The sequence below is a fragment of the Daphnia pulicaria genome, chromosome 9 (genome assembly GCF_021234035.1).
Source record: "Daphnia pulicaria isolate SC F1-1A chromosome 9, SC_F0-13Bv2, whole genome shotgun sequence".
Lineage (NCBI taxonomy): Eukaryota > Metazoa > Arthropoda > Branchiopoda > Diplostraca > Daphniidae > Daphnia > Daphnia pulicaria.
The window spans coordinates 2,747,234-2,765,874 of record NC_060921.1 but is presented as its reverse complement, the minus strand read 5'-3'; the positions used below and the strand labels follow the sequence as shown (position 1 = coordinate 2,765,874).

General features: G+C 45.1%; 1 protein-coding gene across 2 annotated transcripts; it reads right to left on the bottom strand.

Moving 5' to 3' along the window:
* Positions 1-144: 144 nt before the first annotated feature.
* LOC124312805 (serine-rich adhesin for platelets-like) lies at positions 145-17,835 on the bottom strand. 2 transcript variants are annotated; one of them, XM_046777273.1, is made up of 10 exons: positions 17,716-17,835; positions 10,494-11,883; positions 4,993-5,099; positions 4,843-4,912; positions 4,040-4,273; positions 2,623-3,940; positions 2,428-2,556; positions 1,344-2,350; positions 1,194-1,278; positions 145-798 (listed from the first exon to the last, which is right to left on the bottom strand). In XM_046777273.1, the coding sequence occupies exons 1-10, from the start codon at positions 17,796-17,798 to the stop codon at positions 707-709; spliced, it is 4,515 nt and encodes a 1,504-aa protein (XP_046633229.1). In that variant the 5' UTR covers positions 17,799-17,835; the 3' UTR covers positions 145-706. The 2 variants fall into 2 exon arrangements, with proteins under 2 accessions (XP_046633229.1, XP_046633230.1); XM_046777274.1 differs by lacking the exon at positions 17,716-17,835 and adding an exon at positions 15,843-16,530.
* Between the last annotated feature and the right edge of the window lie 806 nt (positions 17,836-18,641).

Below are 18,641 nucleotides of genomic sequence, written 5' to 3'. Positions count from 1 at the left end.
GTACAATCTAATAAAAACCTGGTTAATGAATAAAGCAAAAAAGTAAAGATATATATGAATATAATTAAAGAATGGAAATGAATTCAATCTTATTATTACTTTTTCTTTTTAAAATCGGGAAAAAACAACAACAAAGAGACGCAATCATGTTCACACATTCACTTGTTCTATTGTTTGTGCTTGTTTTTTGGATCAGTAATTACACTTTTTGTACACACTCTGGCCAGCTGCGTTTGAAGGGATGGCCGTGTTAATATAAAAAGAAATTCATGTAACGAAAATAATTATAAGACAAGTATCACAACGACAGACGACATTATGAATTGAATTTCGCGAGAGGAAGAAACAAATAGAAATATGAAGGTGGTAGGGAAGAAGGGGGGAGAAAATACAAGTTAAGTTGCAACATAACTTGTAACAAGAGAAAAGGAAAACAAAATCACAAACAGGTACATTCTTTAATTTTTGTCAATTATTTATTCTTCCGCACCCTGTGACGAGACGACGACGAGTTATTTGTCTTATCTTCAATTCAATTTGTTAATCATTTTGGTTCATTTTCAATCAAATTGAAGCCGATGAATTTTAATAATAGCGCGAAATGATTTTTTCTTCTTCCAGGTTCACAATTTTGTTTTTTCCCCCGCGGGTTAATTGTTTGCATTGTGTTTGTTCTTTTGTTTTATTTTGTTTCTTCTTCTTCCGTTTAGCATTGACTTTCCTCGGTCGCTGATGGACTGGCAATGGGTGGCGGACAAGAATCCTCGCTGCTCTCGACATTTCCTCGCCCTTCATTTCCTGCAACGCAAGTGTTGACTTGAATTAGATAAAAGAACTTTGTAAATCTAATTCATACAATAAAACCCACTACATTTAACCAATTGAATCATAAAGTGAACTGATTGTTATGGATCGAAAATTCGTTTAAAATGAAATGAAATTAATTCCAACCGTATTGTCTTAGCAAACCAAATTCTCTTGAGTTGATGAAATAACAAAACGTAATTACACGAAAAAATCCGTCAGTTTGTACTTTAGAAACCTTTCCAATCCAATTGCGGAGGAACTTTGCAAAAATAGTCAACGGGGGAGGTGCATCATGAACATATTCACGTCAAAACAAACAAAAACAATTTGGATCCAATATCTTGTTGCGATTAAGAAGCCCAGGGATAATTGAAATCATCCAATACCTTCGAACGAATCGGAAGAACTGGACTCGTTCAGGCTGGAACTGGACGAAGACCGGAACAGCTTCTCCAACATCGAAGCTCTCACCTGCGTCAATTGTCAAAATCCGCCATTAATTGAATTGAATTTAATTAACAATTTCAACTACGCACCTCGGCGTTGTTCAAATCGACAAGTTCCACCCGGCTGCCGTGGACGGGCATCCAATTGGTCGAGAATCCGCTGTGGAGAACAGCGCCGTCTCGGCCGATGGCTCCTTCGTCGTCGCTGCTGTCCTCCTCCCTGGAACTGTCGTCGTCGGCAATCAGGTGACGCAACTGAAGCAGCGTGCTGCTAGCGATGGATGGATGATCCTTATCCAGGCCGTTGGGGTGCGGCAGCTCGGGAGTGACGGCGTCGGCCGTCTCGCGGATGGCGCAGTAGCGCTGCTGCTCGGCAATAAAGTCCAGCACCGTCTGCAGGGCCACTTGCCGATCGGGCGGAGGCAGCAGCAATCCGGCGGCAGACGAGTCCGACGAGGCCGTCTCGGCTCCCGGCGGGCAGTGATCGTATTTCTCAGAGTTGGCCAGACTCCGGTTGGATTCGAATTTGACTAGTCTGTAATAGTCGCGGGTGAACTCCGTGTCCAGACTCTCCTCTTCCGCATCGTCGTCGTCTTCGTCTTCATCCGCTTCCGCTTCACTTTCAGCCGCTTCCTGCTCCGCCAGGTTACAGGCCGGACTGTAAATCTCGGGGACGAAAAGTTCTTCTTCTTCTTCTTCCTCCTCCTCCTCGTCATCTCCGTCCGACTCGTAACTGTTTTCGCTGATGGCCGGCAAGGCCGTCGCTCCGTTCGTCTCCTCAGACTCGGAGGGCGAAGGTTCGTGTTCCCGGTCGTCCAGGATCCAGTCCTCCATTTCGTGCTCGCTGTAATTGGGCGGCACCCGCCCACGTTCGCCGCGGGGCAATGCCGGAACCGAACTGTTGGCACCGGAAGACGCCGGATCGGTGGACAGTTGAACTTGGGCCCGGCTCCTCCTCAGCGGATGTTGCGAGTCGTGTTCCGACTGCTGCGATTTGTTCCTCAAGTCCAGGGTCTTCCAACTTTCTTCACCGGCCACCACGTCCTCCTCTTGATCGCCTTTGTACAATTCGTCATCCGACTTCCACTTGGGCAAACCTGGGACAACCAAAATCACTCGGTTAGAAAAACAAAAAACAAAATTTGTCCAGTCAAATCCTGGTGGAAATGTTTACCTTGTTCTTCTTGGTTGGTGGCACGTGAAAACAATCCGTCCCTGTCACTTTCGACATCCTCGGAATCGCTAGCCACCGAGCTGGGCGACCAGTCTTCACACAACGTTCCCAACTGGACACCTGGCCATTCTATAAGATCGTGTCAAGAATTTTTAAAAAATTGTTCGTCTGTAAATTAATTGAATTCAAAATTACCACGTTTGAAAGAGGATGCGCCGTAGTCGGAAAATTGGCTGCTGGATGGCGCCACCGACGAGTCTGCTGGACATCTGCCGCCGCTGCCGCTGCCACCGGCGTCTTCGTTCGTCTCGTCCGACGCTTCTTCTTTCAGCTCTTCCAGTCCAACGGCGCCGGAATGCGTTTCCTGGAGGGAAATGGAGCGATTGGGTTGGGATGGACGCGAGTCGGAAGAGGAGGAAGACAAGGACGACGAATAGGCCGAGGAACTGGAACTGGAAGACGAGTTGAGCAACGTCTTGCGTTTGGCAATGGGCAGTGAGCGGGTGGTCGAGCTGGGCGTCGATCCGCTGGCGCTGCGGCGCAGCGTGGCCGGCGACGAGCAGCCGGAAGCGATGAAAGACGACGAGCTGGAAGACGAGGAATCCACCTGGACGTCACTGGACATGGTCGAGTAGCCTTCGTCCTTGCTGGCCGGACTGTCGTTGCTGCTGTCGCCCGAGGTGGCGGCCGCGTTGCGGATGGATCGAACCAATCCGGGGGCCAGGGGCAGAGGAGGTCGAGGGGACTTGTCCGGCTTCTCCAAACTGCTGCTGCTGCTGGACGGAAGCGGATTGCCCACTCGTTTTTCAAGGACTTGGACCAAGGCGCGGACCGACGGAGTGGACGGATCGTTGGCGGACGTCACGACGCCCGTTTCTTTATTGCTGACTGGGGCGCTGGGACAGAAAGACAAGGTGCTAGGCCGGGCCGGAAGGGCCGCTTCTGCCGGCTGTTGGCCGGGCATTACGAGACTCCGGCGTATTTCGCTGCTGTTGCTCTTAGGCTGCATGCGGATGCTCTTGTAACTGTTGAGCTGGGCACTGAAAAGGCGATGCTTGAGAACGGCCAGCAGCTTCTCGGCCCGCTCGACCGGATTGCTCTGCTCCGACGACTGCTGGACGGCCAGGGCGGCCTGCGAGGCCGTGGAAGACGCTGAACTGCTCGTCGACGACAATGTCCAGTTGGAATCTTTCGAGACGAGCGGCCGGACCCCCGAGCCCGTCTCAAAGATGGACGAGCTGCTGCTCATGCGGATTTCGCTGTCGCTGACTGTGGAGCAGAGCGAGTCTCGCTGGTTGTTGCTGCTGCTGGACGTCGGCGGGAGGTCGTACGAGTTGGATTTGACCATCATCCCATCGGCCGCCGGAGTTGTTGTTGTTGCGGCTGTCGGTTTCTTGTTGTTTTCCAGCATGGAATCGCGCAGGCTCTGAGTCAGCAGCAAATTCAGGGCCACGTTTCGCTGTTCCAGGTCCGAGACTTGCGATCTGAGCCGTCGGCATTCCCCCTGGAGGTTCTGTTTCATTTTTGATTTTGATTTGAATTGAAAAAGAATTAGAAATTGGTTGTCATTTGGGTCGCTAGATGGCGGATGGCGGGTGGGTGACGGACTCACCTTTTGTGAGATGAGAGCCTGGACGACGTGATTGGCAATCTCATCGAGGCACTTGTCGAACACGAGCCGCTGTTGTTCGTGACTGGCGGCCATGGACGACTTGTCGGCTTCCAGCTGCTGGATGACTTGACGGCCGTCGACTTCGGCCCCCTCACAACGAGCCAGCCGCTCCTTGAGCTGGGCCACTTCCGCTTCAGCTGCAGCCAATCGCGTCTGGGCCTCACTCAACCTCTCCTTCAAGACAAAATAAAAAATAAAAATAAAAATAAGAAACGATTACAATCAAAAGGGAAAAACTGGAAAAAAGAAAAAACAAGACGGACAAAAAAAAAAGTTCGTGTTCGGATGCAATTCAAACTATTTCGTTGTTGTTGTTGTTGCTGGTCCTCATTAAATATATAAAAGAAAGAAAAAAAAAGAGTCTTCATTTGCCCCGTAATGGCTGGACACACAATGATGGGCTCGTTAATGAAACTATTTTCTCTCTTATTTTTATTTTTATATTTTTTACAAGCCATCGTCATCATCACGCACAAATTGAGACTCCCCCCCTTTTTTTTCATAATCTTGTAATTTCGACTTGTAAGATATAAAGGAAAAGAAAGACGGAACAACCGAAATTTCCTCATTTTTAACGAGTTAAACGTGACGCGCTTCGTTTAACTCGCGGCGGTGCAACGACAAGAGGCAAACGTGTCCGACGGGCTAATAGCCTTTCGGTTCAATGAACAAATTGGCGGGTAATCTTTTTAAAATTTTAAATGTAAAAATAAAAAGAAAAAAATATAAATGTTTTTTAATACCTCGTACGATTGGATGAGCGCCGACTGTTGGTGACGTAATGGCAACAGCGTGTGGACCGTTTCTTCCAGCCTAGAAATAAAATTGAAAAAAAAAAAGTTGACATTTTTTCCTGAACTAAATTGAAAAAAATTTGGTCAAATTGTGTTAACCGTTTGACTTCGTAGTGCAGGTTGAGCAGCTGCATTTGATTGTCGCTTGCGGTGGCGGTGGAACCGGTCGGCTGGGCGTCAGCTGGCGTCGTCGATCCTTCATCCACCTGATGGACAAAGAGACAAGAGCGTCGTCAGTCTCCCAATCGATTCGAGATATTTTTTCGGTCCAGTCTCAAAACAAAACCCCCCCCCCAAAAAAAAAAGATGACACACGCACAAAATGGTGAAGAGAGGGGTGGAAAAAGTCAGAAGAAAACTGCACATGAAATATGACCAACTGCATTTTACGACCGAACCAAACCGTGGGGGAGAGAAAGAAGAAGAACTTGTCCCTACGCCATCATTTCCCCCCCCCCACCCGAGATAAACGCCCGGGCGTCGGCAATAACAGACACACACAAGAGCCACTCAAGGCAACGAGTTTCTTCTCTTTGCCCAGGCCCTGGAAGGGAAAAAAAAAAAGAAGTTGAGCTGTGAAGATGAAGGCCCATCGCCATCAAGTGAGTTTTATGTTTCTGTGAGCGACTCGTCGGTGCGGAAAAAAAAAACGAAACGGAAAATATTCGGATCCATGTCGATAACGACGGCGGCCGGGGGTCCCGCGTGATTGGATTGAAATCTGGGCGACACACGAACGTACGAAAAAAAAGGAAATAGAAAAAATGTGAAGAGGGAAATAGAAAAAGAAATAGAAGAAATGGAAGAAGAAGAGTTATTTATCAACGCCACGAAATCGTGTTCGTGACTTGTCTCTTTGTTCGGCGACATCTTGATTCGATTGTTCAACCCAGAAGAAAAAAGGAGAAAGAAGAAATAGTTTTTCTTTTTTTTTTCGCTTCAACGAAATCAGAGAAATGGAGGAATGAGATAGTTTTGTGAGTTTGTTTGAACGAGTGTAAGAGAATCTCTTTCTCTCCTTTTGATGGAAAGAATTTCAATTTTTTTGTCCGTCCGTCTCGTCCGTCCGTGTGTGTGTTTTTTGATCCATGATGAAACGATAGCTATCTCTCTCTCTCTCTTTTCTCCTATTGGCTAACGCTAACAATGTCTTGTGTAAACACACACACACACTCCAGAAAGACTGAATTCGTAGTAACTGGATGCTGAGAAATGTTGTCATTCCGCCGGCGAAATGGACGCGGCCAGCAACCAAAACCCAACAAAACCAAAATTATTATTTATCCATCATCTTTTTATTCTTTTCTTTTTTAAAGCTTTGTGCAAAGGGCGGGAAAAAGTAGAAGAAAACAGATTTATTTCACATTTTCGGCGTGACAAAAGAAGAAGAAGAAAGGGTGTCCCTTATATAATAATTCCCCCCCCCCCCATTTTCACGATGGGGTGGAGGAGGAAATCGTGTGAAAAGTGGCGGGAACGTTTGAAAAATCGTGAAACCACGTCGAACGGAATATAAGTTCGTCCGGTCGTAACTACGCACGCCCCTTTTTCTCTTTTTGAAAAAACCCACTGGGGTGTTGTTTCTTCTTCTTCTTCACATTTTCAAAATGAAACAAACTTTAAGAGAGAAAAATGTTGTCACACATTCCCCCCCATTGGAACAATTTCAGAAGCGGGTGGCGGAATTTTCGCATTTAGAAAGAAAACAATAAGAATTAAAAAAGGTCATCGACATCGGTGGCAACTGGCAATAAAATTTAAAAGAAAATGGAGAAAGATCGACGACCTTTTTCAACTCTTCTTGGGAGGGAAAAAAAAATGTTTTAATTTTAAAGGAAACGACAACAACAACAAAATCCCCTCGGCAATTAAAAGTTAGAAAACCAGAAAAAAAAAGAAATTAAATACGCACGAACTCACCCAGTGCACCCGGAAAAAATGTGGGTCGATATTAAATTTTCCCACACATTTTCTCTAAAAAAAAAAAAATTACCACAACTCGACATTGAATTTTCTTTTTTTTCCTATTTTCTCTTCGTGACCCAATTTCATTTAATTTTCTTTAAAAATTTTTCTCTGGTCCCGTCTTTTTTTATATTTTTATATTTATTTATTTATCAAATACATAAACACGACGGGTGTCTGTAAAGCGTTTGGGTCAAGGGGACGACTAGAGAAAAAGAGGGAAGAAGAAAATTCAAGTGTCATCTTCTTCTTCTTCTTCCTTCCCACGAAAAAACAACAAAAACTTTTTTTCTTTTTCGACTAAAAGGTCAACGGCGCGGGGTCAATGGCGGCCATTACCAGTCCACCCGGAGCCCCTCTCTATCTCTTTATAAATAAATAAATAAAAAGACACACACACACACACGACACGACCGAACATCTCTCTACTACACACCAGCCAAGCACACAAGTTGAAAGAGATAAAAAGAGCAGCAAAACCCCCCCTCAACCATTTCCTCGGTCGCCCATTGTTCTCTTTTTCCATTTTTTCTATTCTTTTATTATATTTTTCTTTTATTTATTTATTTTTCTTTTATTTATTTATCCTCTACAAGAAAATCTTCACGCGTCACTTCCTCTTCACGAAAAAAAAAAAGATTCTTTCATGATGATTATTATTATTTTCGAAGGTCGTCTGCTAGCCGCCAATTATCGCCACTAGATGACTCTGATTGTTGGCATTTTTATCGATCGGACCCGCACGACCAAACAAACAAGAGAGAGAGTTAGACAACAGACAAAAATCTGAATAAGGACATGCGAGAGAGAAAGAAAAAATGTCGCCCAATAGAAACAACAACAAAAATCCATTCATTCATTTTTTAACCAATTTACTGAGAAGAATGTGTACGATTTTATCGCTAGCGAAAATATTTTTTCGAGGAAAAGCAAAAAGCCAATTTTTCATGGGAACGTGGAAAAGTGGCCAGCCCAGCGAAACGACAAGGAAAAAAAAATCAAATAGAAAATGTGCACAACTAGCATAGATTTTTAGTAGTAGTAGTAGTAGTAGCTCTGCTATAATATGGCCGTCCCGGCTCGTATCGCCCAGTCTATATTAGTTTATACTCTTCTCTACTAGTCCACCACCACTACGAGGGGCAATAACAAATCACGTCCTAATATAATTCCATGCGTGTGTGACGAGGAGGATAAGAGAAATGAAACCCATGGAAAGGGGGGAGAGAGAGAGAGCGTGTCTGTTGGATTTAGATATTAAAACTGGATAATAGTTTCGGCTTCGGCTCTCTGTTGTAGAGTAGAAAGCCCCAGCCGAACACACACAAAAAGAGAGGGGAGTTTTTTTTTTACTTTAGAAAGGGTCCAGCCAAAACTATTTAGGAAAATTCTTTTTTCTCTTTTTACAAAATGGCCCAGTCAAACTTCTCTCTCTCTCTCTTTCTCGGCATCACAAACAAATCAGATGATAGTGATGAAACAATCAACTTTTGCCTTCCACACGGAACATCTTCTTAAAAATCTTTGGTGGGAAAACAAGGTCTCGAAAAGTTTCGGGCCGGCGGCCCAACACCCAAAAGGAGCTGGAACAAAACTTGTGTGTGTGGACAATAGACTTCCGTTTTGCGCCATGTTGTAATACGTCCAGATGGGGGTCTCTCCCCTTACCCAAACAGCATCCGCACACCCGGAGTCGTGGGAAAAAAAGGAGAGGGGGGGGGGGAGGATCGATCCTCTCCCCCCCCCCTCCTCTCTCCTTTTGACCGACATTTTTTGGCACGCGTTCGTCCAGCTCGCAAAAACGGAAAAGAATGTCGGGGGGGTTCTCATTTTCATTTCAGTTGATGGCGGGTGGCGGTGGATATTTATAGAAATCGATCAACTCCTTTGAGTTTTCTCTCTCTCTCTCTCTCTGCCGGTCGGCCGGCGTGTAACATCCCAATTTGTTTCTTTTAAAAAAGTCGTCGTCGTCGTCGTTGTCGGCGGTGCTAACAGGATAAATATAGCGCCTCTAGCCATTGCCCATAAGATGTGATGACCAATCACTCACGGAGCCGAGAGCTTCTTTCATCTTTCCCTGCAAAAATCTAACCAGAAGAAGAAGAAGAAGAAGAATCTTTTATCTTTTTGTTGTTGGTTGATCAATGCCATTTAGTTAGTGTGGGCTCTTTTGGCCGACAGTGTAATCATCGTGTCCCGGGGGATTGTCAGCTGAGCGACCTCGGCTGCTGCAGAGAATTTTCTTCTTTTTCTTGGCAACGGCAACGGCAAAGAAGAAGAAGAAGGTCACAAAGGAGCTGCCGGGGGAATATCTTTCACTGTGCATTTGATTCCCCCCTACTATTAAAAAAGTTTTTTTTTTTCCAACCACAAAAGAAGAAGAAGAAGAAGCATTTCTTTGGCATGACGTCATCTCGGTCGCCCTATATATACACTTACACCGGGGGGATTGGGATATGTGCGTACTACTACTACTACACCGGGGCTGTATTATAATTATTATGATTATTTATATACTAGACGCCTTTTCTTTCTTTTTCTTTTTTTCAAAAGGTATGTTGTTGTTGTTGTTGTTGTCGAGTGCGTGCAAAGGGGGATTGCGTGTCTTTTGTTTTGTTTTTCTCGACCACCAACGAGGAGGTGGAGTCTCTCTTGTGTTTTTTCTTTTCTGACCAAACTCGCGTGAAATTCGATAATCCCGAAATGATATCGCGTCACGGACATTCAACTCTTTTTCCTTGACTCAAAAGAAAAATCAGAAAATAAGAATAGAAAAATGTTTCTTATTTTTTTTTTCCAAATTTTCTTTTGGAATGTGCCCCCGCTGGATTGTCGGTGGAGATGAGGCTGCCGACAATCCAGCGGGGGGTTAACGTCTCTCTCTTCCAACCCCCTCCCACTGTGTGTCTTCTTATTGATATTTCTTCTTCTTCTTCTTGTCTGTCTATTCTTCTCCCCCTGATGAGACCCCCAAAAGAAAAATCTTTTTTTCTATTCAGAATAAAAAAGCGACGACAACAACTTTATTGACATGGAAACTACCCCCCTCCCGTGAGACGGGCTACGGCTGGCCACATTTTTTGGCGTCTGCGCTCCTGGGAAATCTCCTCACCGAAATCTCTTCTTCTTCTTCTATTTTTTCTACCTGCATCGATTCGACTTAAAACATTTATTTTTTTCCCTTTTTCTTTTTTTTTCAATGACGACAAATAAGGAGCCCAAGGAGCCCCTCCCACATCATCTTTTCGACTCCGTTCGAAATATTCCCGTGCAACTCCTTTTTGGAATGGAAAAGAAGAAAGAAAGAAGAAACCCACCGGTTTGGGTTGTGAGTTGGTCGGTTGGTTGGGGGCACACCTCAACATTTATTCGTTCGCTCTTTTCCAGCTCGGGTATTTATGGATGAGCGTGAGTCTGGGTCGTTCAAAAGTTCTCTCGTGAGAAAAAGGAAAAAAGGAAAAAAAAAAAAAAGGAAAACATTTTTTTGTTTCGGGGTTGGGCCCCTCCGGATGATGTCATTCATTCATTCCATCAATTCTGCACACACACACACGAGAGAGACCCTAAAAACCTATTTACCCAATTTTGGTTGGAGAAAGAAAGAAAGGAAGAAAATTTGAATTGAAATTGGATACCTGGGCAACAGCAGTAGTAGTAGGAGCAGCAACAGCAGGAGCAACAACAGTAGATGGTGTCGGTTTGCTGCTGCTGGCGGATGACGACGATGAAGGACAAGATTTGGCTCCGTTGCCAGACAATTTCACCACCAGAGCTGCCCCTATTCCTCCCAGCGTCTTCTTAGGATGGCTTCCGGCTATGGACGAATTATTCGTCGTCGTCGTTGTCGTTGCAGCTGCAGCTGCAGCCGCCGAGACATTCAAATTCAAATGATTCGTGACACAGGGACCACTGGAACCGGAGAGTTTGGCCCTCCAGCGAATCAGATTGGGACTGACCGGAACTGCCGCACCACTGACACCACCACTAGCACCGGAGTTGTTGCTGCTGCTGCCACTTTTGGATGGAGGGGCAGACGGAATCGACGAAGGTTTGGCACTGGAACAAGAAGGAGAAGAAGAAGAGGATTGCTGGGGAGACGGACTCGTTTCACGCGATTTATTGATGAAGCCCGGACGGGGCAGGAGATTCCGGCCGTTGCCACTGGCGACAACGTCCGGAGTTGTCGTTGGATTGGGCTTCCGCGTCATTCCGGATGGAATTCGCGAGGATTCGGGCAGCGGCGGAGTCGATTCCCTGGTCGAATTGAATTTGGGGCTGGCCGATCGATCGCGAAACGAAATGCTTCCGCCGCCGCCGCCGGAAGGAGTGGTCGTCTCTTTCGATTTGGGGTGATGGTGGTGACCTTTGGGCGGCATCTCATCCGCCAGAGCTACTAAAGGAGACGATTCCGGCAGGGTCGATTTCTTGGGAGAAGGTGACGACGAGGTTGGCGGCCGGAATATTTTAGTGCCCATTTGCAATTTGTGTTTCTCTGTCGTTAGCGTCGGGATCGGAGCATCCGCCGCCACTGGCACCAGTGGAGGAGGAGCACTGGGACTGGTGGCCGTTTTAACAAATTCAATGCGTCCCTTCTCGACGATGATGTTGGGCGGAGGGGCGCCGTGGCGAGCCGAGACGACGCCCTGGCGCATCTTCAACGGAATCGACGACGATTTACTCAGCTGTGACGGAGAACTCGGCGCCGAAAGGGAACCCCCTCCGCCCGTGAGGAGGTGATGGCCCGTGGCAAGTCGAGGGTTCAACCCTCCACCGACGCCACTACCGAAACTGTGACTGGCCGGTCGGCTCGAGTGGCTGCTGCCGACGACGCCGGAAGAAGAAGAATCGGGGCGAGTCAAGACTTCCGGAACGTGTTGGGGCAGCGATCGAGCCATGCGGGAAATCCTGGCAGACGACGAAGAAGAAGCTCCGCCGCTTCCACCGCTGGTGGATGAGGATGTCCCAGTTGTCCCGACGAATCTTTGGTATCCGGCCGATGGAGCGTGTAGCATCTCCTGATTTCCCCTAGAGAATAATAACAAGAAATTTTCGCAGACGTTGGTTATTTATTATTTGGTAGTGAAAGATGAAAGAAAAGAGAAACGTGCGCACAGTGTCTGTGTGCGCGAGGAGAGAGAACATCATCACGAACGACCTCGGCTGTGGGGGCCTCGGCCGTGAGTCACGAGCTCATTAAAAACGGTTATTCGATCACTAGGAGCAGCTCACCAGCCTCAGACTAGACGGGCAAGGAGAAGAAGAGAAGCGACTTTTTCTCTTTTCTAGCTGGGAGAAAAAACAAACAAGAAAAGTTGCAGCCGCCAGTTTGAAACGAGAGTCTCAATCACCTGTTTTTCGTTCCTCCTTTTTGTTTTCTTCTTTTTATTTTTGATTTATTTTCTTCTTCTTCTTGTTCAAACAGACAAAAAAAAGGAGAGAGAGAAAAAGAGAAAAACGACAGCTGCCAAACGTTGGAGTCGGGACCCTCAAGTCTCTCTCTCTGAACTGAGAGAGAGATCCCAAATTGGGCAGCCCCAGCCGTAGCCCAGCAGCAGCGGGAGCAGTTCAGTGCGGGAAACACAGTTTTTTCTTTTCTCTCTCGGTCGAGAGAGAGAATAGATCGATAGATAAAGATAAGAAAATAAAAGAGGGGAAAAAACTGAGCAAACGCTTATGTATCGATAGTTAGATTTGGTTGGTAGCAGCAGTAGACTGACTGGCACGTTTATATATCGGCCGCTCATTACCCAGTGCCTTATACGGTCACGTACGGCACCAGGTCTTTCACGTTTGAAAAAAAAAAAAACATCTCCTTCTCTCTCCCGTAATAGAAAACAAAAACAAATAAATGGATAATAAATCTCTCCGCTTCAATCCCCCCCCCCTCCATCTCTTTGGTTAGGTACTACCATTCAAAGTTATGATTATTTCCCACTTGGGAAACACACTCCCAAGTTGTTTGTGGCAATTAAATTTGATGAAAAGCCCAAAAAAGAAGAAAAAAAAAAGTTCACGGGTTCAAAATCAACAAATCACCATCATCATCTCCCATCTGGGTCTCGTTTCAACATTTTCCCAGTGTCTATAATATCGACGATGATGACGTTCAACATAAACACACACACATATATAAAAGCGTCGAGTTATCTTCCATTTATTCTTCGTGTGTGTCAATAAACTCAAAGGATTCAAAAAATGTACTTTTTCCCGCGCTTTTTCCTTCTTATCCGGAAATTGTATTTATTTACTCGGCGCGTGTGTGTGTGTCTATTGACACGAGTCTGTGACAAAATAAATAAATAATCGCATCATCAAAGAGAAACGAAGAAGAAGAAGAGTCTATCAAAATAAAGAGCTTACACACATCCACACACTTGAAATAAGAAAGAAAAAAGAATTTTAAAACATTTTCTTTCTTTTTTATTTAAAAACCGGTGGTAGTGTAGTAACAAGCGATCGCTAATGACTTGTGTCGAGTCACGCCACACCATATCGGGATCAATCACACAGCCCCACCGAAATCAAAAATTCCCTCTCCTCCTCCTCCCCCACTTACTCCCGCAAACATCATTACATCATTTTGAGCATCCACCAAAAAAAAAAATGATCATGTTTTTCAAAAGAATCAAATAATTCAAGAAAAAAAAGAAGAAAAAGCCCCTAGTCAGTTGGGAAGATGATGACTTACCGGGTGTATGACTCACTGGGCCGAAAACCAGAAAAAAAAAGACGACAACCTTGGCCCAGGTGTGTAAACCCAGGAGAGAGAGAGAGAGACTTGTTGGCGTGATTCTTTCATTCGTCTCTCTCACGTTAGCTGCTGCTGCTGCTGCACCGGGAGATATGACGGGGCCACACCAAACAGCGGCTGGCCAGTGAGAGAGATCCAGGCGCTTTCTAAAAAAGGAATCTCTCTCTCTACCTGGGCCACTCACGCTAAAAAGACACACACACACAAGAGAAGGAGAGACACGTTGCCGCCAAATAACAGCAGCCCACAAGGTCGGACAGACAGGTGGTGGTGGGTTCGACGTTGTACAGAAGAAATTGTGCACCACGAAAAAAGAAAATGGCCAACACACACACACGTCCCTGGGACGACGCTTGGGCTTGACGTTTGCACTCGACCAAAAAATATGTGTCTGCAATCTCACCCAGGTAATCTTTGAAAAGGCAAATAATCGTAAAAAAGAGAGCGACTTCCTTGTTGATTCAGAAAAAGAAAAAAAAAGTTGAAAAAAGAAAACGGCGTGTGACTCACTCAACTCACGCTCACTCCAAAATTTTAAAATAAAAAAAAGGAGAGACCAGGTGCATAGAAAGAAAAAAAAAGCCTCGGGATTTTTAGATTTTTTTTTTTGCGACGGACGATGTGACCTCCAATGTTATTTTACTCTTTGAAAGAGCTGCGCAGTGGCTGCGTGGCCCAGGATGATTCATCGGGACCTTCTCTCTCTCTCCCGATGGCCTTCCTTCCATCTCTCTCTCTCTCTCGACTCCCAGAGTCTAAAAACACACACACACAGAAATGGCGTTAGGGAGCAATTGGTTAGATCCAATTAAGGTGCGATCCTCTAACGCGCCCAACTTGCTGCTTTTTTCCACCAGGTTATTGATCCCCCCTCACACACTTTGGCACTGGTGGCGGTCCAGTTTCTTCTTTGAAGAGCTATTTTCGGGTTTGTCTCCACCATAATTGGTCAAATCTTTTTTTCTTCTTCCTAGCTGAAGGAGGGGGAATTTGCATAAACACTACGCCACAAAGTATTTATTTATCGACCAGCTAAGAAAATGCTTTTTTTTCTCCGTTTACGTCTTGGGTGGTGGCCGCCTTTAAAACCTCAAAAAAATAAAAAAATAAAATCCCGTTCCACCCATTTTCTAATCGATTGCGTGTCTCCCATGATCGTTTCCGTCCACGATTTATCGGCTTGGCCCATCTCTCTCTCTCTGATTGCGTCACACACCTGTTCTTTCTCCACACACACACTTGTTATCAAACAAAACCGTGTGTGTTACCTGTTGTGGTTGTTGCGGTTTTCTTTTTCAATCAAACAAACAGACAAAGTCAAGCGATGACCACGGGAAAACTATCGGACGGACACGTCAATCGTCCCCATAATTATCCGACGGTGGGCTGTGTGTGTTTAACTTACGTGTGTGTGTGTGTGTGTGTGTGGGAAATTATTTAAATTTTCGTGCGAGTGGTGGGGGGGATGGAGAGAGAGAAAATGAAGCGGTCAAAAAAGAAAAGAAAACCTCCCAAGTGGATCTGATTAGGTGGTCAAACCATTTTTGGGACGAGACCTAATAATGAATCTTCTTCTTCTTCTTCTTGTGCTGCTGCTCATTGCGCCCGAGGGGCAGAGCAGCAGCAGCAGCAGCCTGGCCAAAAAGTTGTGCACACGACACCCAGGGAAACAAACTGAATTATGAATGAATGACTCACGCGCCCAGGTAGAGCCTCTAGGAGCCTCTCCGAGATAGAGAGAGAGTATGAGTAAGAGAACGACTAACCTTTTGGCCAATTTAGGAAGTCGGTAGACACACAACAACAACAACAACAACAAGCCACACACATAAAAGGTGCAGCCTCATTTCAATATCTCTCTCTCTCGACTCTTTGTGCTCCTTACCAACAACAACAACAACAACAACTCGACAAATGAATTGTGGCGGTCGCCTTACCCAAACAACAACGGGAAAAAATATACCCAGGGCTTCCCAATTTTCGTTTCGACTTTTGGTGGGTGGTTTTTTTTTTCTTTTAGTGAATGAAAAATTCACGCTACCGTATATGGGTGTGGGTTCTACACACACGATAACCATCTCTCTCCTTCGTCGTTTTTTTATTGTGTGAGGGGAGAGAGAAGGAGAGATACGACACGTCATGAAAAACACCCCGACAGAAAATTAGATTTTTCAGTCGAATAAAAATCTGTTTTTTTCCTCTTTTCTATTCTTTTATTTTTTGGTTTTGTTACCTGGACTGGTGGTGATTTTGGGTGCGGTGATGGGCGGCTTCGTTCTTGCTGGCCAGCGTTTTAAACAGGTTGAGCACCATGTTTTTTTTTCAGTGGAGGGGGAGAAAGAGAAAAAGAAAACAAAAGGAAAGTCGTTCACTTGTCAAGTCACGCACACACCTGCGCGACGACCGAATAAAACTTGTACAACGGTGGCGGCCACCAGTCTCTCTCTCTCTCTCTCTAACGCTTTTCCCACAGGGGTCGACCCTTCCAGCCAACAACAACAACAACAACCAGAAGAAATTCCACGCAACGCGCACACACACACACACACACAACACTCCCGACAACCTTTTTCACACCCGACCAAAACTTCTTCTTCTTCTTCTTCTCTCTCTCGTGTGTGGATAACAAATCAACACGCTGCAACACACTCGGAAACTGTTGTCTGGGTTGTTTCCAACAACACCTCGGCCATGTCTTTTTCGTCCCACCCCGCACGCAACGATAATTTTACTTTTTCAACTTTTGGATTCGGTGGAGGAGAGAAAAATCAGAACAAGAAAAATTTGTTCGTTTTCCTTTTTTTGTGTGTTGTTTCGCTTTCTTGGCTCTACATGGGGGATGTTGTTGTTGTTGCAGAGGAAACCGGATGAAACACGGTCCTCGTTCGACGAGAGCCCAAAGGCGACTGAACTGAAAAAGGGAAGGGAATTCAACTGAATGTTGTTGTGAGGGGGCAGACTACCAGCGCCTCTGTTGGCCAGTCCACAAAACTAAAATTTAAAAAGAAAAATATAAACCATTCAAACAACAGAGCACACACACGCACGACTCTCAGACTTCCGGGCACGGCGCCAAAAAACCCCTTTAAAAAAAAAAAAAAATCAGAAAATTTTCTTCATGCGACGATTGATAAATCGTGTAGAAAAAAAACGAATGCAACTACTTAATAAAAGTCAATGGATCTATAATAAAATAATATGATTCCTCCTCTTTTTTTGGACTGATTATTCCGTACCCTACGAAAATGGTGACGAGATCAATCAAAGATAAACGCATCATCATCGTCTTATGGTCACATAGTCAAACAGCCGAGTCCATCCATCAGACGACGACGACACTGTTCACCGTTCACGTGAATTCATAATCGCCATCCAATCGGCGCGCCAAAAAAAGAAGAGAATCTGTCAACCTTGAATCTCTGCACGATCGCCTTTCTTAGTCGCTGGGCTCATTCGACTCACGTAAATGGAGAACCACGGCGCCCATATATAGAATTCGTCAAAAACAGCTAGAGAGCTAGAGCCCATTTTTGCACCACCAACTTTCATCTTTTTTAGCTATAATAATAATCAGCTGATCCCGTATAGCTTGTTTTCTCACGCCCGGGACTAGTGTGCACACACAATTCCCCCTCCTGTGTGTGCGTTACAATGGACGCGATTTTTTTCTTTGTTTACTTTGTCGGCCTGCCGACCTGAAATTAAAGTCGCATTAGCTCGTCTCGGTGTGTGTGTGTTTGACCTAGTTGAACAGATGTGTGTTTCTCAGTTCACTTCAACTCTTTTTTTTTTCTTCTTTTGCTTTGAGTAGGATAACATTCTTGGGACGTCGTCGCCCCGTGATTTATAAGACGTGCATAATCATTTCGATAGATTATGCATAGCTTCGAGATGGGCGTGCATAATCTCATTTCATCACGCGTCGACTGCACCAGCAACGACGACCTTTTTTCCCACCCACACCCAAAACTCCACCCGATGCTGGTCGTTTTCCTTTTTCCTTCTCTGAGAAGATGCAAACGACAAGGGCCGAGTCTAATTGAGCTGTTGACGACCACGAGAGAGAAAAGTGGCTAATAATATATCTGAAGAGATGATATACTCACACACACAAAACAGCTGCTAGCTGCTGCTGCTGCCCGGCTGATTGTTGATGAATAATTCCGTAGAGGGTTTGGACTGCTGCCATTCATCATCATCTCTCCTCTTCGAGTTCCTGCTGGACTTGATTGCTCAGCTGACTGATGAAGAAATCTACAATCAATGGCTGATACCTCAACGATGATGTGGAAATGAAGCATGATAAGCTAGCGGGTTCAATTGCCAGTGTAAATCAATCTAAAGGTGGGGGGAGAAAAAAACAACAAAAAGGATCACATTAATAATGCATGTTTCAATAATCAGTTTTTTGTTTCTCTTCCCCGGGAGTGAATTTATGGACTTGTTACATTACATGGGTTGGGGTTGTAAATCAATCGTGACTGATGGGATTCCAAGAATGCATCACAACACAAATACCGGATCGAAATCTCCCACAACATAAAAGTATCGATTGGCCTGCTTTTTTTTCAAACGGAATGGATTGGTGTTACAAGGTAACCTAACGGGTCAGACATATCTGCTGCCCACTATCGACTCGTACACACACAGCACAACAGGTTATCATTATTATTATTATTACATACCTTAGAAAACCTGATCCCACGATTTGGGTTGCCATCGACGAGTAGATCCATTAGACGGGACCTGTTTTTACGTAATCAATCAACACCTACTACTTCTTCGACGTCGTGGAGAGGTAACCATTTTTCAAGAGAAACTTTGTACTCGTTTACCCACATGGCGATTATGCAAATTTTTTCCCACCATTTTCTAAATGAAAAAGTTGACTATTCTCACCGCTAGATGGCGAATAATTAAGTTGTTAATTTCATCATCAGATGTCACCACATTTTCAGCAACAACAACAAAGACGAAATAATTCAAACAAAACATCCGGAATTCCTTTAACGGACAGATGAGCGCATTAAAA